Raw genomic sequence first — 24844 nt, forward strand, 5'->3', positions numbered from 1 at the left:
CTCTAGTGGGATTGGATTAGTTACCCTGAGAATAGGTATTGCAAAGTAAGGTGACACCTTCATGTTTTCCTTCTTCTGCAGGTACCCACTCACCCTTCCATTTTTCTGTCATGTTCTAATGCCACAAAGGCCCCTGGTCCCTGTCTTGGACTTCCAGCTTTCAGAACTGTGCATCAAAATAAACCTCTAGTCTTTATGAATCACCCAGTCTCAGGCATTCTGTTATAGCATCAGAAAACAGACTGAGACAGCCACATGCCCTCTAGGACTCTGTCCTTTTGCTCATCAGCTTTACTAGCATATTTAAACCTCCTGGGCCCAGGTTCCCAGTTGCACTGACTTCTTCCTTCCTCTGTTCCCACTTGGAACCTGTTAGACTCTTTAATCTATTCTCCTTGTGCTCTGGTTGGCTGTTTACACCTTGGCTTTACTTACTTGACTGTAAGCCCCTTTAGCGCACCCTGGAAGAAAGTAGAGGTACAAAGTCATATGGGCCTGGGTTTAAATCAACTTTGCTATCTTTTAGCTATGAGACCCTGATCAAGTCACTTCCTTCTTCTCATTTTCCTCATTTTAAAAACCGAAGTAATACTTCGTAATGTTGTGAGGGTGAACTGTGGTAGCACTTACAATTTCCCAGTGGGATCTTGTATATAATAGGTGCTCAGTAAATGTTAACGTTGCTGCTTTTTGCCTCTTCCACAGTGATTTTTCTTTTTTGGTATTTTAAAAAATGTACCTGAACTGAGTTCTCAGTCCCAAGCCTTTGTAACAGCAGAGGCCCAAGTCCAGAGTATAAATGCCTGGAGTAGAGTGTGGGCAGCAGAGCGCAGGGCAGAAGGAAGCCACTTGGAATGGAGTCAGTGCTGTGGCTGTTCAGACATGCACTAGCTCTGGGGGACTTAAATTCTGTTAATTTCAGGCAAGCTTGCAGCTCCTCAGACAACCTCTGAGAATTACTTTCTACCAAGCAACAGCTGCCTCACTGCAGATAAGGCCACAGTCATAAGGCAGGGCTCAAGTCAAGCTGTCCCCAAGTGACCTACTTCAGCTTCCTCCAAAAGCAGCTGGGCACTAGAGTAAGAAGACACGGGTTGGGAAACTGGGTACCACGAGACTGGCCTAAAATATTGCTTAAAATGTCACAGAGGATTCTGCCTTGTCTGGATTTATTCTGATGTCCACACCTGCTCAGGGACTTTGGGAGATAACGTGTTAGCCTTGGCCACCTGGCTGGAGAAGGTGAGGAAGAGAAGGCCAGGCAGTGTGGACTTCTCCCTGGGTTATTGTTGTCCTTGTATCTCCAAGTCCCCCAGTTACCCTGTGTACCACAGGGGGTTGTGACCTGGGATGAGGAGCTGTGTGGCACAGGGATCAGGAGCAGGACTTTGGAGCCAGACCATTGGTGTGAATGGCATCCTCACAACCACTTTTTTCACCTCTGAGGTGTGAGTGACAAATTTTTTTGTATTTAATATGTACCATGTGAAGTTTTGATATATGTGTATACATTGTGAAATGGTTACCACAGCCAAGCTAACTGACACGTCCATCACTTCTTATAGTTACCTCTGTGTGTGTGTATCTAAGATGTACTCTTTTGTGTAGCTGGGATTATAGGCATGTGCCACAACACTTGGCTAAGATCTACTGTCTTAACAAATTGCAAGTATATGGTACATTGCTGTTAACTATGGTCACTATGCTGTATGTTAGTTCTCTAGAATTTATTCATCCTCACTGAAAGTTTGTATTTTAATTTCTTTTCATTTCCTCTATGCTCAGCTCCTGGTCTAGTCTTTGTTTCTGTGAATTTGACTTTTTAAATGATTCTACACATTGAGATCATGCAGTATTTATTTTTCTGTGTTTGGCCTATTAATATAATTTCATTCTGTTTCATGTTGAACATGATTCCAAGGTTTCTTTCTTTTTAAAGTTTCAATAATACCCCATTTTATGTATCTGTCCAATTTCCTTGCCTTTATGTCCACGAGTAGACACTTAGGTTGTTTCTATATCTTGGATGTTGTCCCTAGTGCTGCAGTAAACTTGGGAGTGCGGATGTCTCTTTGACACACTGATTTCCTTTTTTCAGCTATCTATATACAGAACTAGGATGCTTGGATCACACGGCAGTTCCAGTTCAAACTTTTGGAGCAGCCTCTGGGCTGTTTTCCACATTTATGTCACAAGTTACCTTTCCACCAGTCGTGTCCCAGGGTTCCCTCTTCTCTACACCCTTGCCAACACTCATCTTTTTGGTAGTAACCATTCTAACAGGTGTGAGATAATATCTTATTATGGTTTAGATTTGCAAATCCCAGGTAGTTAGTGATGTTGAACATTTTCCATATATTTACTGGCTGTTTCTATGTCTTCTTTGGAAAAAGACTTATTCAAAGCCTTAGCCCATTTAAAAATCATACGGGTTCTTTCTATATTTTGATCTGAACCCCCTATTGCAGACATGATTTGCAGATATTTTCTCTTGTGCAATGAGTTACAGACTCATAACTTACATATTATGTAACTTCATGTCAGCAAATTGCTCGGTGCTTTGATTTCCTGATGTGCAAAGTGTGCCACAAGTGATCGAGGTGTGTGTTAAATAATATTCACATATATGGGCCTGAAGAAACCTTTCCCTCCTCTCCTTGCTGTGCTCCATGGCAGGACTTACTACACCCAGTGGAGATGGGAGCCTCTACATTTCTCAGCAGTGACCACAGCAGGGCCAGGACTACCAACTTGGTGGGCTGGGTGTGTTTCTGTGTACAGATCAAAGTCAGATCTCAAGAAAGGCTTTGTGGCTGGGGGCAGAGGTAGGAGAGAATTCACCACAAAGGAATCAGAGTCCAGCTTGACCAGGAAAAGACTTCGGAGGTTTAGAGAGGATGGCATCCATGTGCAGTGGTGGTGGCTGGTGAGCAACCCTGTTCCGCCCCACTGTTGTGGCAGAGTCTTCTTTCACGGGGAGAAAGTGTCTGTGACCGGAGAGACACCTCAGGGTCCAAGAAGTCCCTTGATGGAGCATCCCAGGGCAGGGAAGGTTGCTCCCGAGTCACAAGGGACTGCTGAGGATGTTGAGGACCTAAGGACGGGAGGGGCTGGATTCTGGAGGGACTGGTGAGATGGGTCTGAGGAGATGGGGGCAGGAAGATCCTGTTTGGGTTGTTCGAAGCAGATGCCAAGATGGAGTTTGGTGTACAGTGTATTTTTTAGGAGTCAGCACTGTGGAAAGAAGGGAAAGCAATAGGATGGGGAAGAGTGAGAAGTTAAAGCTTGAGGCAGGCTGGGCCAGGAATTTAGCTCAGTGGTGCCGCCTCCTGCATCGCAAGCGCAAGGTCCCGAGCTTGATTCCTAGTACCAAAAAAAAAACCACAAACTGACCTTGATGCAGGCCCTGTAGAGCCTTGGCCAGCTTCTCTGGAACTCTGTACTTCATGTGGCCACAGGAGCGGGTGTAATGGTAGGGCCTTCACAGTTGCATTCATCCGGCTTAGGGTTCAGCCAGATGCTGGAGATCTGCCCCCCGAGGCAGACTCTGGAGGAACTGATGCTGGGACAAGTCCTTCTGGAAGGGCATGTGGCTGGCACATCTCTATGACAACTGCAGCTTCTAGGGCCACAGAGGAGATTCACAGAGATGCCGGGATTGTGGGAACAGCGCGCCACTGAAGCCCGGTGTTCCTACATTAGCAAATTGGACTTGGGAGTTGATCAGATGCATGCAGTTAATATTAATGTGACCTTGCTCATAGCCATACCCTGGTGAGGTAGGGGGACAGTCAGTTTTATATATCAATTGCACCATTAAATTAAAAATAACAAAAATAATAAAAAAAGACCTAAAGTTCTATCTCCTCTAGTCACTTGCTCCCTTCTGTTTTTTTTCTCAGATGTGCCTACAACTGTGATAGAGTCTAGTTTTATCTTGTAGTTAGGCTAATTCAAGGAGTCAGATCTGGCCGTCTAGACACAGTGTGGGGAAAGCAGCCCTGGTGGTAATGAAGGGCGTGGTGAGTGAGCAGATGCGACATACATCACTGGGCAGCCCGGGCACAAGTAAAGAATCAGCTGCAGGAAATAAATATTCTTATAGCTCTGAGTAGGCGCTCCATTCCCCCTTTTAGAGGACTTAATCTTTATGATTAAATGGTAGTGTTGATATCAAGAGCAATGTTCTTAATATCTTGCTCCAGCTTGTTTCTTCTGAGTCATCAGGACAATTTCCCTGAGGTTGTTAGTTTTTGCATGTTTGTCTCATAACAGGCAGCTGCATTTTGGGTTGATTATTTGCATTTTAAAAAATAGGCTGCTCACACTGCATTAAATTTTTATAGCTACTGTGTTCATTGATCAGATCACTATGTTAGCAGTTGTTATTCCAGCTGTATATTTTAATTACACTTGAACAATCAGCCTTTCTTAGTCCTTGAGTAATTTGCAGAGTTTAATTTGTCCCTCTATCTAATTCCGACTTAAATTATTTCATTAGTGTTGGCAGTCCTGTATTACACACCCTTCCTGGTCTTTTTTAAATCAATTTCTGGGGTTTTAATTATGTAGAACAGTCAATAAAAGATCATGCCAACAAAAGAACTATCGAAGCAAGTGATCATGAAGAATATATGCCCACAAGGTATATTTTATTAATGAACATTCTGAACATTCATGCCAAAACATTAACTAATTGATTCATACCATACCCGAGAAGAATGGTCAGCAATTTTATTTTTCATTTACTTAATGACAAACTGTGGCACGTAGAAGCCATGCAAAGTTTTGAAAATTGCACAACAAATTAGAGGGGAATTATTAGGTATTTTTGGATCACAGAAACATTAAAATAAATGGTTTACTTGAAAACAATCAGAATACATTAAACTGATGAAAACACTGAATTCTGATAGATATTTTATTTTCATATTTAAGAAATCATTGAAGAAGCATTTAGTTCAGGTATAGCATCTCAACTCTACACTTGACTCCTTGCTTGTCTTCTGGATTCTACACAGTTTATTATTTAAAGCTAAATTCAAATAAATGCCTTTGAAGGGATATGAACTGCCTAGTTGTTTATCTGTCCCTGGATTCTTGGATTGGCCTTCTGGATTCTATTAGGCACTGGACTTTACTGCACCGGTTTCTTGTTCAGCTAGAAAACTAAGATGCAAGGGGCTGAAGTTGTAAGGTTCCCATAAAATTACTTGTTGAGATAATATAGAACATTTCTTTCATGGATCCAGTCCAGTGTATTTTTTCCGTTACACTGAGCAGCCTCTATAAATTTCTTTCAGATAATTAAAGCAAGACAAATATTTCACTAAGTCTTTTTGGATTATGGAAATAAGGCCTTACAGCTATAAGATAGATACACAGAGCGGGTCGTCAGTTTGCCAGTGCTTAAAAAGCATGTTGGTTTGGAGTGGCGTAGAGAATGCTGGCTGTGAGAGCAGAGACCGTTTCTGTCCTGTGTCACTATCTGAAAGCTATTTGACTCCACAGGCTTCAGTTTCCTAAGAGTATTGTACTAGATGAGCTCTAAGTTCCCTTCCAGCCTCAGGATCCTATGATTCTTTCATGAACTTCAATAAAAGAATACACAGGAGGAAGAGAAAGATAAGCCATTGGATTAAAATGCCACTGTGCCAGGGATTCAGTTGTCTTCTGGCAGCATTTTTTAAAACTGAGCTTTAACATCCTTGCTCACTTTCTCAGTAGGCTAGGAACTTCATAACCATGTGGTCCAGGGAAGTGGTGACTGGTAAATATACGCATTAATACCTAAAAGGTCCAGGAAGAAACTTCAGAGGTCTTTACACTTTCTGATCTCTTTGGGGAGGGTATTGCCAAGTCACCAGCTGTCATGTTAACTAAGATCATGAACCCCTTGAGGAAAGGGCTCTTTTTCATTCATGTTGCTTTTCTGAGTGGTTATTGCATTGTCTGGTATGCAGTAAGTAATACATTTTGAATGAATTTCAATATTCAGAGAAGGATCATGGAATCTTAGTGCTGGGAAGGGTCTCAGAAAACAAACTGAGCTGCTCTGCTAATGGCAGAAATCTTCCCTATAGTATCCTAGAAAGATGCTCACCAGCTGTACTAATATACCCCTGCATTCATTTCATGAATATTCCCCGAGTGTCTCCTGTGTGTACCAGGAAGGATGATAGGAAACCACAGTGAATTTGGGGAGTTTTCTTGTCCATTTAACAGAGGGAGTCCAACCCTTTCTCCAAAGCTTCGGTGGGTACCTGATGGAAAACTTAGTTTTTTGAAAGAAGAATTAAAGAAAAATGTGAGCATGGATGGGGAATAACAGTGCTGAGGGACAGGCTGGGCCTGAATTCAGGAATGCACTGTTCAAAATCTTCAGACTCCACCAGTGTCCCCTGCAATGAAATCAAATCTATGCTGTTTGTTATCTCACCCTTAGCTCATAGATGCTTTTCTTTGGCTAAACAGAACCTCTCAATATTTACTTACGCACTACTTGCATTTTCTTCTTCTTAGTCTTTGGTTAGGTTTTCCATTACTTTGGGATTCCCTTGCCTCTGCCTAGAAGGCTTTTGGCTCCCATCTGACCACGCCTGTGGCCTTACCACCATTTAAGGCCCATCTACAAGGCTACCTCCTCCACAGAGCACTCCTTTTCAGGGTGCTTCTCCAGCTCCTACCATCCTCCCAGCTGGAACTACTCTTTCCCTATTTTATGCTTCTGTAGACCTTGATCTGTGCTTCCTTTTCAGCCAGTGTCTGCTTTTAAATTGAATATAATTATCATAGCCATTAAACGATAATTATACTGGGCTAAGCTCCTTGGAAACTGTGTCCTTGTCTGTTATCTTTTTGAATTATCCACAGGCCAGGTTGAGTGCTTGGTAGTCAACAAGTATTAAATAAATAGAATAAATTGCTCTCAGAAAATGCCAGATCTAAACATACCCATGAAAAACAGAGTCACTGTATGGGCCGATCTCGAGAGTGTAACATTAAAAAAGGAAAAAAAACCCTACCTGTTTAGAGTTCCAAAAACATTAGAAAAAACAAATTTAATCTACAAGAAAGCAGTCTCTTAAAAATATATCAAAAACAAACAGGCAAATGAAATGCAAACACAAAATTAAACAAAAAACACATTCATAATGTATATGCAACCTCCTAAAATCATCTTTTCTGATCTTTTGCTCTAAAAATGTCTCACAGGCCTTCTCTGACCACATTGAGCACCTGTCTGAGCACCCCCACTCCGGCTGGTTCAGCAGGCCCTGGGCCCCAGCTCCTTCTCTCTGCTCTTGCCAGCACTGAGTTAGCCGGTCTCCCTGATTCTGCAGTTTCCTCTCATCCTCCCCCCATCGGGGTCATGAAAGCACAAGAGCCGATGGTGTTTGGTAAGCCACAATTCCTTAGGGTGGAAGTGAGCTGGGAGTCCATGGGTGGCTCCCTTCCTCATGTATAGAGGCTGTTATGATGCATTTCGATTCACCATCAAGACAGCCCAAGTGGGGTTTAACTAAGGATTTCTGGGACTGGGGATTGTCATCACTCATTGACAAGCGAGAGCTTGCTCTGGGGTTAGTGGCTCAGAGTCTCTCCTGGAGTGGGGCCTTGGGGCCAAATGTCTCACAGGCAGGTGTGACAGTGGTCAGGCAGGGGAGGGCTGGGCTTGGCACTGGTTGGCAGACATCAGCTCCCAAGCTCTGAGGAGCCAGCGCCTCCTAAACCATTTGTCCCTCATGCTGACAGGAGACGCCCTCCCCTGGTAGGAGATGACAGTAAGCATTTTTCAGCTTGTGCTTTCAAAATGTAACCAGTGTAGTATTTTTTATTCCAGTGCTGCTTGGCTTGCTTCATTTGCTTTTATGACAGTGCTTGGGTACGATTAAATGACAATTTAATGTGTATAATAACTCATTTAAAGTTTTAGCGAGGGCTTGAATGAAGGTGATGGGGTTTGAGCACATTTTTGAGCAAGCTGTACAGTTTAAACCTAAGCCAGGGGGCAACTTAGAAAGATTTCTTATCTTGGCAGCAAAATAGCTTTAATTTCTACAATCTTTCTCTTCTCTTCAGCTCTTTCTTCCTCCTACACATTTAGTTCTGTATCTCAACTGTGCAGGAAAAGAACGCTGGGGAATCTGGGCTTAATTTGCGTTTGAAATATTTCTTATTGGGATTCATAAGATATCTGAAGATTATCTTTGGGCACTGAAACCTCTCTGGGCCTGAGGTTGTATGAACCAGCAACAGTTTGAGGGGCTCAGAGGCTGTCGACACAGACCACAGCTCTAGGCTTTCCTGGTGCTCCTGGCTGAGTGAGAGAATATCCTTTGCTACTCATTTGCCTGTCTGTGTCTTCTGAGGAAGAGCAGATGACTGACTTCCCCATTACTCAGTGAGCCATTGGTGGAGGATAGAACAGGAGATGCTTTGGCTTTCTCTTCTCAGCAGAGACCCCTGGCTGAACCCAGGAATTTGCCCTGTGGTCACAAAACTGATAATGTGCTCCTTTACTGCCAGCTTGGTGACTGCTGTGGTCCTGGCCCAGGGGGCGTGGAGTGGAAGGGGCACCTGGCCCCAGAGATGTGTCTAGCTTCAAATGTGCCTGCCCTGCATGTGACAGTGGGCTGAGAAGGTCCCAGAGTAACTTTCCCTAGGGCTGGAGCTTCTGGGTCTTAAGCTCTAAATAGTCTATGAGGGACCAGTATTGGTTTGAGGATGAAAGGTTGTGGTTGTTTTCAGGCTTTGAAAAGGCCATTAACAGAGCACACCATATGACAGTCAGGGTCTAGAACTTCTAGGAGTGTCCATGGGTCCAGAGCTCTGCATGCCGCAACCCAGGGCACCAAGTCCCCAGGAGGGAGGGCTGGCTGGGCTTCCGTGTAGGTGGAAGCAAAGCCACCCACATTTCAGAGCCATCACTTTTCAACTCCCGGGTCCTCCATCCTGATTCTAGGGTCCCAGAACTGTTTGTCCTTGAGAGCATTGTTAACTTCCTTCTCTTCTCTCAGCTGCTTTGGAGCAGAGGAAGTCTAAGCTGTGACAAGCTAGCATGGACAGAAATGACCCAGTTTCTAGAAGTGTGGCCCAGCAAGGTGTTTTTTAAAAAAAATTATTAATTTTAAGGATACATTTTAATTCCTAAGTTAGTCCTGGATGTGATTTGGGACTCCCTTTTCAGAACGATGTCTTGGCTTGACCAGTTAGTAATTCCAACGTAATGTTTTCAGCTTTAGCAGCAATCTGTGTTTTCCTGACAGGCAGAAGGTGAGAAAGTCAGGTTTCAGCGGCTCATTTCCTTCTTCTGGGAGGTGTGTGAGTGCTGCTGACCTGGAAGGTGCTGCGGAGTCTCCTGAGTGGAGAGTGAGTAAGCCAGGACAAAGAGGCTGAATCTTTTCGCGGAAGCCTTTCAGATCCAAGTGGAAATGGATGTCTTAATTACACATGCTTTTCTGGTTTTGTTTGTTTTGTTTTTTCCTACATGAAGAGGCAGTTAATTTCCACAAAGCACAACAACCATATTTTTGAATGTCAAGTTTTACAGTTATTTTGTTTGCTTCTCAATGGCTATTTCCAAAATAGGGGCTGGGGGGTGGTGTGAGCATTTTGAGAATAACAGGGTAGCCAGACCAACAGTAGGGTACCACTTTATAGGGCAATCAGAGGGAGAGCTGAAATCACAACCTCTCATTTATCCACTGGTAATAATGCAGCTGGAATTACAGGGTGTTTTTCTGGCAGGAGCATTTGTTTCTATAGAACAGGACAGATTCAAAAATGCATTTTTCGTTAGTAACCCCACTTCCCCTCACTGGGAGACAAAGGACTTGAATACCACTTTTGTGTTCACTGGCTAATTGTGTGTATGAAGTGTAATTAAAACATAAGTTGAATGTTTAAGTTAAAAAAACTTACTACAGTAAAAGACACAGTACGTTAATCCCACACAGGATACTCCCTCTCACTTTGAACTTCGGTATCCCAACATTCTGGCCGCTTTCTGAAGTAGCTCTAGAGGTCCTCTTCCACGGGTATTTTTAGTTGTGCTGCCATGGCTGCTTGATGTCATGGCTTCCTCGATGTCCAGATGTCCAGAAATGATCTTTCATGGTCATTTAGACTTTGGGAAGAGGCATAAGTCATGTGGTACCAGATCTGGTGAGTAGGTGGATGAAGATCCACTGTGATGTTTTTTTATGAGCTGCCTTTCCATCGGATGGCACTTGGCAGGTGCATTCACTGTAGTTTTGACCAAAGCTTGTAAAGACACTCATGAAAGAAGACTTCCAGTACTGCTTCAGAAAGTGGCAAGAACGATGGGATGAGTGTGTTTAAAGTGGTGGGGAAGGTTTTGAGAGGGATTAATGGCAATGCTTTTTATTGTGATAATTAAAAAAATTAAGCATTCACTCTGTATTTTGGTCTCACCACCCATGAGTTCTGTGTGCATGTGTAGGGATAGGAGAGGGGTCTGCAGGAAGAGTATGAAAATAGGTAGGGCTGCCCCTGCTTTCCCAGCCCTCTAGCTCCAAGCCAGGCAATTGAGGTTGGGAAAGAAAAATGGGCACATGGTGGAAGAATGATGAAAAAGATCACGGACCACAAGGGGCCATGGTTTTTTGTCTTTATTGCTCATGCATAAATTTAACTCTGAAGGCTAAATTTCAATTCTGTAAAAAAAAATATCAACTTAATTTTGACCCTATTTTAGAGGATTTAGCAGAATGTTACATCTTAAATCAAGAGGATTCTCCGTGCTGCTTTCAGGCCCTGTGGAGAGCTCTAGGGAGTCATTTATTAACTCAGGGACTGAAACGGGATGCACAGGCTGGACACAAATCTAAGAGGAAGGAGGAGGTGGGACCAGGCAGGACAGGGAAGGGGCGCTGGCTCATCACAGTCAGTACAGAGGCCCTGGACAGTGGAAAAGGCTTCTACACCAAGGATGCTTATTATAAGAAGGATGGAGTCTGGTGTTTACTACCAGCATAGAGTGGACAAATAGTTCATGAATTTATTTTGTTGAGTTTTCCCATTTATGATAGGTGGTTTTGGGTCAACAGGTCTTGCCTTTGGGGATGTGCCCTGTTGGTACCAGTGGTGGCCTCTGAAGACAGGGTGTCCCTTTCGCCACTCACCTCAGTGGTGACACACTGCCCCTGACTGAAGAATGAAACCAGTGCTGGACTGGCCCCTCTGTCCCCTGAGCAGGAGGTTGTGTCTCTGGTCCCTGGCCCTAAACATTTCAGATGGGACAGAGATGGGGAGTGCATCAGTGATGGGGCTTGTGGGGGAGCTCTCTGATTCATACCTGGAAAGCAGTTCTGGAGGCTTCTGTGGGTCTTATTTTTCTGATAATTCTTTTTTTTTTTTGAGCCTATTACTAACCAGTGGGAGGTGGACACATCTGTGCATTACATCCTGTTTGTTTCTGCTTATCTTCCTTTTTTATTATTTACTTATTTTTTGAAACAGGGTCTCACTATGTAGTCCAGGCTGGCCTCATGACCTACCTTAGCTTGCTGAGTGCTAGAATTACAGATATGTGCCACCATGCCCAGCTCTTTATTTTTGATGATTTCCACCATGTTGAAGGAACAAATAGCAGAGGCTCCATTTTTCTGACAGGACTGAAAGTCTACTACCGACCTTCCCTGCGAAGACTAGCCCTGATTGCTGGTCTGGATTCTAAGGTGAGATGTAGTGGCTCCCAGGCAACTCAGTCAGACCCTCTGATCCACAAACCTATTTGATTAGGGCAGTTAAATTCTCAGCATCTCTTTACCACCTGTACCCCAAATAGGAAGTAGGAGCTGAGGGATTGAATGGTTATGTATTGTCCCACAGAAGCACAAACCTGCCATAGAGCAGGGATGCCTGAGCCTAAATCACACCCTGTGTGTATCTTTTATCATGAGCTAATCCACCTCTCTCCTAGGGAGGGAGGCTGCGTGGGTGTTGTCATTTCCAGAATGAGATGAGGACAGGCTCACATGCTGGCCCCTCAGCTCAGCAGCTGCTCCAGGTTCTGAGACCAACTCCAGCTGAGGAGCTGCAGAAAGGTGGCAGAGTGCCGTGGTCCTCTTCTGCGCTGGAGGACAGGGCCACTGTGCAGCTCAACAGGGCAGAGTGGGTGTTGAGTGCCAGCCTGTGTCTGAAGATGATGCCACCTTCAGGACGGGGTGCCCTTTCCCTCTTTCCTAATTTGCAAAATGACATTCTGCTGAACTTTGCATGGGATGCCTTTTTCCTTTTTGTCCACAGATCCTGTGTGTGCCAAGACTCTTGTGCGCCCAGTATGCCATGAATCCCACTGCACATTGTGCGGCCAGCTGGATGCTAGAGGGAAGGTTAATGGAAGTCCCCAGTGGTCAGCTTGTCCTATTAGCACCATGGAATTCAACAGGCCTGCTTGTGAAGGAATGTGACCGAGTTAGGCAAGGAGGACACAGAGTCAGCCCTGCATGCCTCTGTTCTCCCCCTTCTTTTATATGCAGACCTTCTGGTTGCCTCCTGAAGGAGGGAAGCCACATTACAAAGAAAAGTGGAGTAAATTTCAGGGAAGTGATACACAAGCACAAAGAAAAATTCAATGTAAAATGGCCCCCAAATATAAACGAAGAGCCAGGAGTTTGTCTTTGGGCTGTCTTTAAGAAATGCGACAAAATCCAATTGCTATGGCTGCATGAGACTCATCTGATCTGCAGGCCTTCCATTCCACGGGGGCTAAAACTGTTTTGTTTTCAAAGGGAAAACATATCTGTGTTTGCCCTCCTTTGCTTTGTAAAATTGAATCGCAGAGAACTCATGAATAATAGAAAGAACACTAAGAACTGTGAAATTAACACTGGCAGAAACAATTTCTAAAAGGAGAAAGTCCTGAAGGAAGGCTCCCTTCCACTTTCCCTCCACAGGACCTGGAGGCTGGGACATCTGAGCCTGGGAGAGTGGGTAAGGTCTTGGAGGCCTGCTTTGGCTCCTCCTTATAGCCTGGTGAACATTTTCAAATTCTTTAAGTCCAATCGCTTTTCTTTTCTTTCCTCTTTTTTTGAGACAGGGTCTTGCTATGTATTCCAGGCTGGCCTCGAACTCACTGTATAGCCCAGGCTGGCCTCAAGCACATGGTGATCCTTCTGCCCCAGCCTCCTGAGTGCTGGAATTACAGGTTTTCTTTTCTTATTTTGTGGAGAACATCAAGAGTGGGAACTCTAGTGGTTATGGTTCCACTGAAGACGCGGGAGCATCCATCTCACTCTTTAGTATTGATGGTGGCTGAGTTTTATTGAACACTTACTGTGTGCCAGGCACTGTGATTTATATACATCTTCTCACATATTTTCATAACTACTGCTGTAGATTGGATGTGGTATGTACTCCACACATATGGCTCATGTGTTGGAGGCTGGGCCCTCAGAGTGACAGTGTTGAGGTGGTGGGGTCTCAAGGGGTGGGCCTAGTGGAAGGTCCTTAGGTCATTGGTGTGTGCCTTTGAAAGGGATTAGTGAGGTTCTCATGGGACCCCAGTTTGTCTTTTGTCTAGCGATGTGATCTCTTCCTGTCACATGCATCTCATCACTGTGATGCCACCCACCGAAGATCCTAACCTGCACTGGGCTGATGCTAGTGCATGTCCTCAAATCTTTAGAATGGTGAGGCTGTTAAGAGAGAACCTCTTTTTTTTTTTTGTATTAAATTCTTTTATTGGTACATTGTAGGTATACAACACAATTACATTTCTCATTGGGAACTGTACCTTTATATAATGCATCTTAGTTCTTGTTTTTCCCCATTCCTAGCCCTCCCTTCATGCCCTCCACCCTTCCCTATTTACAAAGACTTTATTTCCAGTTTTTCCATTTCTCATCATTTTTTCCTTTCCCTTCTTTCCTTTCCCCTGCCTCTTCCACTACCCCTACCCCTTTGGACCTTTTCTTCTTATTTTACAGTATCGATTATTCATTCTAATCATTGGTACATTTTAGGTATACAATATAATGACATTCATCATTGGAAATTTGCACCTTTACATAGTCTCTCTTGGTTCTTATTTTTCACCCTTGCCCAGCCCTCCCTTCAACCCCTCCAGTCCACCCTATTTACAAAGATTTTGGAGAACCTCTTTTCTTTATAAAGTCACCCAGCTTTGGGTATAGTAACAGAAAATGGACAAATGCATCTCCCTATCGAGGTAGGTACGATGATCTCTATGGGTACAGAAAAAGAGGGTAGGAAAGGCTGAGTAGATAGCTAGTAGAGATGGAGTTGGCTACCCTACCCTATCCACTTTTTTTTAAAGCTTTTTAAGGTACTGGGCATTAAACCAGGGCCTTGAACATGCTAAGCACACGTTTATTGCTGAGCTATGCTCCTGGCTCTGAATGACTGAGTCCACCAGCTCAACCCCCAGAGCACTCCTTCCCCTTTGTGACTCCTTATGCTAGTCTGCAGAGCCCCCCTACCACTTCTGCCATGGCCTAGTGGCCCCTCTTCCATCTCCTTTCACTGTCCCACAAGGCAGTGTCCTGCCTTGGAATGGCTTGGATTTTACATCCTCTCCGGGTTGCCTTGGGCTCCTGCAGATGAAGCTGGGGAAGAGAGGGTGTCCTACAAGAGTGAGCTTCATGTGGATAAATAATACTATGGGCTGTTTCCAACCTGTAGTCACCATAGCACATGGGAAAGTGCGTAAAAGCTGTAAAGAACAGCACAATGGATGTGGTTATGAAGCCGAGCCTGGAAGCAGACATTCACTTGAGAATTGTTTATTGAGCTAATTGTTTATTGCCTAGCACTGAGCTAAATGCTGGGTTTGAATTCAAGATTCACTACTGAGAGCTCTGGATCTTGGAGGATTTATTCAACCTCTTTAATGAGAAGAATAAGAGTTACCTCTGGGCTGTTCTAAGATTAGGAGCTGGCACAAAGTAAGAGCTCAGTACATGGTATTATTAATAAAATTACAAAAGAGTGGTGTTGCTGGCCAGCACTCACTTCCTTTACTTCCTCTTAGGAGTCTGCTTGCCAAGGTTTCGGCTGGCTGGTGTGTGGCACGGTGGCCTGGGCAGTTAATGTGATAAGCTAAGCCATTAGCCTTTGCAGAGGCCTCTTAGAAAGATAATGACTCAGCCCCAAGCAATTCCTAATTCTCAGCACATGGCCTACTCGAGTGGGAATCATTTCAGCCAGGGACTTGGGCATCAGACCATCAAATACCTACCTGCTTCTGCACTTTTGCTACCTGTTTTCTCCTGGCAAAAAAGAAGTTTGCTGGCTATGATCAAAGGAATGGGTAGTTGCTTCAGAAATATGGATAAATTTATTTTAAACAATGAAAAAAAATCTCCACTTGTCCTTCTGGGTGTTAGTATCTCACCTCTATTTAATGCATAGTCTACTGACGGTAGCACTTGAGGTTTTTCCGATGCCCTCAATAACACTACTTGGCTAATCGAATGTGATTCAGCTAATAGGTTTTCCATCAGCATTTATGGACCGTCTCATCCATGAACCTTCCAGCCAGAGAAGAGTGTGCATGCAGTAGGCCTGAGACACTCTCCTTTCCAAGGCAACTACACCTGTTTGAAAATCAGCGTGTAGAACTGGGTTTCCCTGGTGTGTCCTCTGAAACATAACGAGAACCACTCTGCAGAAAAGAGTGAAAAGGACTTGAAGCAGTCCTGTTTATAAGAGTACAGTTTTTTTTTTTAAATCTACAAAGCTGAATGGTTACTAATAGTAACTGCTTTAGGATGATTTAAGTTATTAGCAGGAAACACAGTGGGATCAGAATAGCTGCACTAAGGTTAGACTTGGTGAAAGAATTTCATTGTAAATTTTTTGTTTCAAAATGATACAGGCTCACTACAAGTTTCAAAGAGGGCACATCCACCTACCTTCCTCTAATGGTAGCACCTTATGTACTGATGTCAGCGGTTCCTTTTTAAGAGTCGGAGAGTATTGTAAAATGTATTTGTATTGCCTGGGTCGGTGCAGACTCCTGCTCAGAGGCCTCTGCCTACAGTTCAGTTCTCTGCTTAGCAGGCAGTGTTTCCCTGCTCCTCCACAACCTCCCCTGGCTTCCGTCTCACTTGAATCCCTGGGTTCTTGGCTTCAGTACTCATTTCTGCCTGGCCCTCTGTTCTCCTAACTCTTGTCCTACCACCCTCCCTGGTCCCCTGGCCACACCAGCTTCTACCGCTGCTGTCCTCTATCGTGGTGAGGGTGCTGGGGCAGGATCTTTTCCTCAGGGTCTCCACCTGCCTGGCAGTTGACTCACTCCTCTGTCTCCCTGCTCATCTCTGGCATTCCTCAACACCTTTCCCTGTCTTCTTTTTCATTTTTGTACTCTTGTCCAGCTCATACACAACCTCTCCTCTGGCTTAATCAGATTTTATATCTCTTTTCTTCCTTCCCTCAAGGAAAGCTCTTTGATAGTGAAAATTTTCCTCCAAATTGTTCACCTTTGAATCTTCAGGCCTAGAAATGTGTCTGGCATGCACTCAGCACTCAGTGCACGTGCATTGAATTGAGTGTAATTATGGGTGGATTATTTAGTTTTTAATTTGTTAAGTTCCACTCTGGGTGTTTAGATAGAACAACAAAAACAATAGCCTCCTGTCATGTGAGAACTTAAGGTTTTCAGACACTTTTACATCTAAGTTATTGAAGAGCAAGTATTAAAATATCCTGAGAGCAGCAAAAGTCTATTTGGGATTCTAAATAAGTCAAAATTTGGGGCATGTTGTAAAACCAACTGAAAGTGGAAATCTACATACCAAAAGAAATCTACATATAAATGAGAAACACATTAAAGACTCAGATCAAAGAAGGAAAGGGGCCTAGCAAGGAAAGAACTGATGCACAATCTCAACTTCTCTCCCAAGTCACTTTCTGACCTACAGACAATTTGATAACGGCTGGCACTCATTATTTTTTTTCTAGGGGAAGATGACTTCCTTCTTTCTCTAATTCATCATAGTTTGTTTTAGTCATTTGTTTTGAGATCTTCAAGCTGCGACTTGCTATTTGTAATGAGCTAAGGAAGGCACATTGGGTCCTGTGAAACTTTCATTATTGTTAAAACTAATGTGGTGGAGTTGAGCCCTCTCTTGGGGCTTCCCTATAGCCATTGCTTGCTATCAGTAATTTCAGTAAATATTCATAAATCTGCCATCATAGAAATTAAGTAGGATGCCTCAAAATTACTTTGGGGGCATAAGGAGGGCCCTAAAGAGTGAACTCAGAGAATGCATTTCATTTGCCTGTTTGAAATGAAGTGAGTGTTTTTTTTGTCGGCAGATGACATGCGCTACCCTGGAGAAGGATTCCAGAGCTCTGCTGATAGTCTTCAGGGCAACCAGTGCACTGGGGTTGTGGCAGCTCTCCCCGTACCGGCGTGGGGGCCTCCGAGGGGCCACTGGCAACTTCTTCGGTGCTCTCATCAGCAAGAAGGGACTGCGGTCACTGACTATACTTTAGATTATACTTTTTCAAGACTCCTCAGTGACATTCCTTGCTAGTGAGTGGATTTTCCCCAGGCCAATACATATTCACTGAGTGACTCCAGAAGGGGAGGTGCCCCACATGTGAAAAACCCCAGCAAGGCCCAGCCCCATCTGGAAAGAGCTGATAAACGAAGGGATTTCTGATGGGGCTGTTCTGTTGGACACATTTAACTGTAGGATTGAATCTTCTCTACCCTGCCCCCTTTCATTATCACTCTGTGGGCAAATCTAGGTCCTGGGGTCAAGGGCAGAAAGATTCTAATGAATCTAGTGAATTCATGAAGCTGCCTTGAGAGGCTGTTTCTAGAGACAGACATCTGTTCTTGGAATCACTTAAAGGAGAGCTATCATTTAGGAAATTAAATGCCTCAGCAATATTTGCAGTTGTGGAAGATCAAGGTCAGGAGGGAAAAAAACCCCAAGAGGTCACTCTTGTCACTGATTTCAAAGGAGCTAATTCTTAGGGTTATTAGCTGCCTTAATTTACAACGCTATATACTCTTGAACACCAAATGCTCATTATCAAAAATTAAAGAAGCTTGGAGCTGTGATTTGAATTATATTTTAGTTAATAGATTTTGGAACATGCTTCCTATTGTTAAGATTGACCTGACCTTATAACTAATTAAGTTTCCAGTGGGCATGGAATCCTAGTTGTAATACCTTGTCTCCATGAGTATGAGGGAAACAAGAAAATCCTTCTATGCTTTTATTTCTTTTGTGGTGGCAGCCAAAACTGCTAGATAGGCAAACCTAGGCTTTCGAGTCCACAGCCTTCACTCTCCTTGGACTCCATATGTCCTAAGGTTTTCATTACTTGCTTTATCAGAATCTTTCCTTAGGAAGAAAACATGAGCATCCTTAGTTCAAAGGCTTGACAATACCTTAATGGGTGTTGTTATGGTTTAGATCTAAACTGTCTAACAAAATGTGTTTAGAGGTGGGGATTTTGGAAGGCGATTGGATCATGGAGGTGCAGTACTTATAAGTGGATTCATCCTTTGGTGGGTTCATAGCTGAGTGTGCCATTAGAAGATAGGACCCAGTGGGAGGAGGTGGGTCATTGGGGGTGTGCCTTTGGAAGGTCCTCCATCTCCTACCGTGTCTCTATCTCCCTTGCTTTCCCTCTGTTTCCTGTGGCCACAAGGTGAACAGCTTTCCTTTGGTAGCCTCTCTGCCATGATGTTCCTTCACTGAAGCCACTAACCATGGATGGAAACCTCTGTGATGGTGAGCCAAATAAACCTTTCCTTAAGTTGTGGGTTTCAAGAATTTTGTTCTGGTGAAGAAAAGGTGACTAATACAGGTTTTATGGGTTCAGTTATGACCCCCAAAATTCTTATGTTGCAGTTCTAACCCCTAGGACCTGAGAATGTGACTGTTCGGAGACAGGGCCTCAAAGATCTGAAGCAGGTTAAATGAGGTCCATAGGGTGGGCTCTGATCCAATGTGCCTGGTGTTCTAGAAAAGGCAATGAGAACACACAGACACAGTGGGAAGCCCATGAGAGGCCACAGGAAAAGACAGCCACTCCCAGGCCTAGGAGATGGGCCTTAGAAAAAACCAAAATCAATGGCACTTTGATCTTGGACGTTCCAGTCTCCAAAATTGGAAGAAAATAAATTTTTGTTGTTCAAGCCACACAGTCTATGGTATTTGCACTGTGGTATCTTGAGAGAAATGATATAATAGATTTATAGGAATTCAGCAAGACCTATTAGAATAGTGAGTTTTTAGGCTGTTTCTATGTGTATGAGAATTCAGAGGTAGATGGTGACATACTGAGTCCAAAGTAAGGCTGGCCTCTTGCAGTGACTCTAAGACCAGTGACTCTGGTCTTTCTACTTTTGTCTTTTCTTGTTCCAAGTCATGCTAAGAATGAAACCACACCAACCAGCCAAGCAACCAAGCAACAAACCAACCAATAAAACCTTCATTAAATATGATTTTGTCACAATTCTAATCAAGTATGCAATTCACATTATATACTGTCATATTTGCCTGTTGTAGTTCTCTACCCACATCTGAATTCTCCTTTACTCTCTCAACATCTTCTGGTGCTTTTATTTTTCACAATTACATTTCTCACAATTCCCTGGACTTTATTCTTCAAATTATTGTCCCATCTCAGACTTCCTTACGATGATTTCTGTGCTTCTGCCTTTCACATTTCACCTCCAAAATGCTTTTTGTTTCCTGTTTCCCCACAGGCCATATATTTTGCTTAATGACATTTTGTATAAAAGTGTTTATTTTATTTTTTTTTAACAGCGCTGAGGATTGAACTCAGGCATAGACTTTACCACTAAGCTACACCTCCAGCCCTCAGTTTAGAATATTCTGATCACATCTCTGGGAGAGACTCACCAGCCAGTCTTAATAATTTTTAAAAGTACTTCTGACCAAAAAACCCCTTTTATTTCTAAATGGAAAATTTAACTTTACAGTTTAAACCCATTTGCTTTTTTTTTCTTTCCTTCTTTTGTTTCCTTAGATATGTTAGAAAGACTGTCATCCTCTTCCACTTACAGATGGAAGCTTTATAAACTTGAAGCCTGTGATCCTACTTTTAGAAAAATATCATCTTACTGGATATGTTTTCAGACTTTTAATTATTGTCTGCAACTTTCTAACAAACCCAGGAAGGAATACCATATTCCATCGATTTTAAGCTGCAACTTTCCTCGCATATATATATATTTTTGGTACCGGGGAACGAACATGAGACCTTGTGCTTGCGAGGCAGGTGGTGGAACCATGGAGCTAAATCCCCGGCCCTGCAGGGTTTGGTTTTTGAGGAGGGCTCTCTTTTTGGCTTGCCTCCTTGCTGTGTAGCTCTCCACTGAGCTCAAGCCTTTGTACACATGCGTGTATGTGGGCAGTGGGATCAGACAGCAGGAGAGAAAAAGACAGCTGGAGAAAGCTCTGGTGTCTCCTTATGAAAGGATATGAATCCACCAGATCAGGACCCCACACTTGTGATCTCATTTAACCTTAATTACCTTCTAAAAGCCCAGCCTACAAATCCAGTCACATTGGGAGTCAGGGGTTCAACATATAATTTTTAGGAGGAAAAACACATGATTTAGCTCACAGCAAACTACACATTAAATACAACTGTAGTATAATATTGAATTTCTTGGGTGTGATAATGATATTGTAGTTCTGCAGGAGCTTGTTTTTGTTCTTAGGTGAGCTTGTACAGTTTAGGAATGTGATATCATGATGTCCACCTGCAATTTAGTTTCAGTTTAGGAAAAAAAGTATATCTGTGTATGTACTAACAGGTGTACATACATATATATATGTACACGGATACAGATGTGGTAACATTTTAATAATTGAGATGACCTAAAGTGAATTTAAATAAAGGATAAGAATGTGTATTTTACTATAATTTCGACTTTCGTTTATGTTAGAAAAATTTCAAAATAAAAAGTTGGGGAAATAAATGTAATAGTAATGATGGATTCTTATCATTTAAAAGATCTCAGAATTGATAGTGTTTGATAAATCTTACTAAAACAATTTTGTAAAATGTACTGTTGGCCTGCATTTGTTCAATTTGGGCACCAGATTTTTGACCAAGACAGTCATATAAGATCCACCAATTCAGATATTTCACCTGGAATGAGTTGTGTATCCTTGAGCAAATGGCTGATACGTGTTTTATAATCATGGAAATCTGGACAAATAGCAGTGCTCACATCATACATTTGCTGTGAAAATTAAATGAGAATGTACATATCAATATTCTGAAAGGTGCGTGGAGCTTCGTAAACAGTATCAGTCAGCATCATCAACATAGTCACTATCCTGCTTGTTTGAAAGGCAGTAAACAACCTTACAAGTTTAACCAGAGAAGAGGTTGATCACAAGAGAATCAAGGGTATTCAAGGCCTGGAACTGCACGCAGGTGTCAGGAGAGAGCAGAGCCAGAACTGGGATGCTGGTAGGATCCAAGGTCACCACCCTGTGACCCCTCTGCTCTCCTTCTCATTCTGATACTGTCTCTGCTTCCCTCCATGAGTTTATCTTATCTCCATAGATTATCTTTATCTTTATCTCCATAGATTAATTGTTTTCTGCCCGCAAATACAGAAGTTGGGAGTAATGTCTTCCCAACCCTGGGTCTGCATGTCCTCTGCTCACAAGACCAGCAAAGCTTGGTTAGTGTTTGCAAACAGTCACTTAGGGACCTATTTCTCAAGTTCTGAGAGAAAACCTGATCTAGCTTGGGCCAGGAGTCTATTCCTGGCCCAGTCAATGGCCAGAGTGGGGTGTCATGTGGCTAAAGGGTATGTATTAGTGGGTGCTCGTATTTCTCAAAGAGAAGGTAATGGGCCTGAATAGACTTACCTCCATGGTGTCTCCTGGACACCCCAAGGAAGCCTGGAGAAAGAGGAAGACCCTCCCTGGGAGGGTGGCAGCATATCTGAACACGCCTCTGGGCTCTGTTGTGTGTCTCACTAGGGAGTGCTCCCCTCAGTCTGCTCCATAGGGTTCATCTCTTTCCCTTTTATTCTCTGTTCTCAACACCACGAACCCCCTCAAGAGCCCAGGGCTTGGTTTCTAGAAAGCCAGCTGGGCTGGCTCAGAGCAATGGACGCACATGGCAAAGTCTTAGTTATCAGTAGGAAGGAGGTTAAGGGACAAAGCCAGCAATGGAGGGTTGGAAGGGGAAATGAGAGAGCCTGTTAAACTTAAAATCTGTGCTTTCTGGGCAACCTTGCATTTTAACTATAATCATGGCTAAGTCTGCCTCTTTCCAATAAACTTTATAGTGGATTCTTGGAAGCTGGATTCAGTATTCATTAACATTCATGTGAAATTGCTGATTTTCCTCTTCTATTTTCACTAGCTCTTAGCTTCTTTTTGCAACTGTTTTCTTTTTCCTTAAAGAATTCTCTCATTAGAACAGTTTCTGAGCTCAGTCCTCTGGGACCCATCATGGATAGAAAAGCCTCGTGCTCTCCGTTTGGACATTTTTCTATCAGCCCCATTTCTCCTCTGGCTTTTCACTCCATGAGGCTGATTCAGGTGTGGGGCTCCCAGTGACTTCAAAGGACTCGGAGGTAAAGTGAGAAGTAGATTCACAGAAATTTCCTAAAGATATTTTGAAACTATAAAAATGCATTGGTACTATTTTTAAAGGTGAATATTGATCTTCAAAAATGAATATTAGCCAAAGTCAAAAAATACTTTCCAACAATAGATAAAAAGCTCTTGAATTAGCAATACTTAGGATGCATTCATTCCACTGGGGAAAATTTTTTAGGTTTCTTTGTGATTTCAAAAGCATAAGGTTGGAATCTGTTAAATCCAAGTATACATCATATTGTCTTTGTAATATGAATGGAAAATATAAATTCTTTTGAGAAAGATATACGGTACATATGATTTAAGGCAGGCATTTTCTGAATTTCTGTGAACTTCCCAAAGCGACTCTGGAGCAGCAGCCATACGTTTCAGGTGGACTCATAGATGGAAGGTGTCACCTAATGAACAACAGAGAATCACTCTGATACCTTCAGAAACAAAAAGATACAAGAGTATGTGGGGACAGGAACAGGAAATAGAGACAGCAAAACTCTGGGAATGGATTCTTGGTATTCTTTTTTTACTGACCTCGAAAACCTCTCTAGTGATATTTTTTGCATACCTTCTCCAATTTACTGTCTCCCATCCAAACTGGTCAGTTATAGGTGCCATGCCTGACTCATACAGTTAAAATATACATGCTCTTTGACTTATGATGGGGTTACATCCTGGTAAACCATGGTACATTGAAAATATTGGAAGTTGAACCTTCATTTTAAAAGTGATTTGTGTTATGAATTATTTTTATTGAACACATCTTGGATGATATTATTGCAATGTATCTATATAACTTGTAAAGATCTAATCAGGATTCCTATCTCCTTAAACATTTTAAAAATCAATTTGATTAACATAATATACATGATTATGAAACACAGTATGACATTTCAATACATGTACACTATGTGTACTGATCACATTGGGGTAATAGTGTTTTCATTTCCTTATCATTACTTTGTTTTTGATACTTCGAGAAGCTCAAAGTTTCCTCCCTTCTAGCTTCCAGGATGGACCTTCCCATTATCCACACCCAGAACTATGCTAAACCAGACAGTGTACTGATTTAGTTATCTCATGCACCCTTAATCAAATTACTACACCTTAGATCCAGCCACCTCTGCAAAGCCCCACCCATGAGCACATGAGGCTTTGAAGAGGCATCTAGTTACAGGCCATAACAAGCCACAGGAAAAGATATCCTATCATTAACTAGAGAACATTATATTTAGTGAAATAATTCAGACATTGAATGACAAGCAATGCATGCTCTCTCTCATGTGGAAGCTTAAATTGTCAATCTGAATGTAGAATAGTGATTACTAGAGTCTGGGGAAGGTGGTGAGGGAGAGACATGGAGTCAGATAATGGGTGCCAAAACAGAATGAAAATACATTTCTTATACCCACCTACTGAACACCGTAGTGTAGCAACACAGTACGCCATGCAGCACCAGCTCTCCACTCCCATGAGAGCCTGGCTGATCGGGAGGTATGGCTTGCTGCTACTGCCCAGCATCACGAGAGAGTACTAGACTGCCTATTGCTAGCTTGGGGAAAGATCAAAATTCAATGTTCCAAGCATGGCTTCTACTGAGTGCATATTGCTTTTGCAGTAGCATGAAGCCAAAAAAATCATAAGATAAACCATCACAAGTTGGGACTACTTGTATTCCTCTTCCTATTTTCTATTTCCCCCACTGGTACAGCAACCATGACAGAACAGAAGCAAAATCACGGGTGTCCTGTATGTGGCTTGTCTCAGTGCACAGACAAACCTTAATAGATGAGATTGAAAGCAGAGAAAAGGAGAGAAGCCCTGGATTCTAGCTTATGGAAAGAATGAGGTTAGAAGAAAATTTGGTCTGTTAGCATGATGAGGAAACATCACAGAACTCAAAGAAATGTGATTTGGTGGGAGGAAAGGGATAGCTATTTTCCATTGATCAAAGAGAACCATCATTTTTTGTTTGTTTTGTTTTTGGTACCGGGGATCAAACTCAGGACCTTGTGCTTGCGAGGCAGGCAGCAGTACCACTGAGCTAAATCCCCGGCCCAGAACCATCATTTTTGTCATTCAATGTTCAGTTGCACTGAATGACCAGCACTCCTCCAACCCCAACACAGGAAAAGAAACAAGGAGATGTTATGACAGAGTAGTCATTCGTTCCTTTCCCATCAGAAAGCCTTGGCAAGGGGTTCATTCACATAGTAAACACCTGACCTTGGGCTCCT

The 24844-nt window shown here is 42.9% G+C and overlaps 1 protein-coding gene across 3 annotated transcripts in view; it reads left to right on the top strand.

Moving 5' to 3' along the window:
- Positions 1 to 24844, top strand: part of LOC110350225 (uncharacterized) — a 362121-nt gene that overhangs the window by 23121 nt on the left and 314156 nt on the right. Inside the window, exons 1-4 of one of the 3 annotated variants that reach the window (XM_087187713.1) lie at positions 1076 to 1448; positions 7216 to 7400; positions 11638 to 11702; positions 12274 to 13920. In XM_087187713.1, coding sequence (XP_087043839.1) covers positions 1351 to 1448; positions 7216 to 7400; positions 11638 to 11702; positions 12274 to 12876 — 951 coding nt within the window. In that variant the 5' untranslated portion in view covers positions 1076 to 1350 and the 3' untranslated portion in view covers positions 12877 to 13920. Of the gene's footprint in view, positions 1 to 1075; positions 1449 to 7215; positions 11703 to 12273; positions 13921 to 24844 lie in introns of those variants that run through there. The other 2 variants (XR_015441384.1, XR_015441385.1) reach the window with 2 other exon arrangements.

This window comes from Heterocephalus glaber, unplaced genomic scaffold (assembly GCF_053883595.1).
Source record: "Heterocephalus glaber isolate CG9 unplaced genomic scaffold, H.glaber_assembly_v1.0 deba00001509, whole genome shotgun sequence".
NCBI lineage: Eukaryota > Metazoa > Chordata > Mammalia > Rodentia > Bathyergidae > Heterocephalus > Heterocephalus glaber.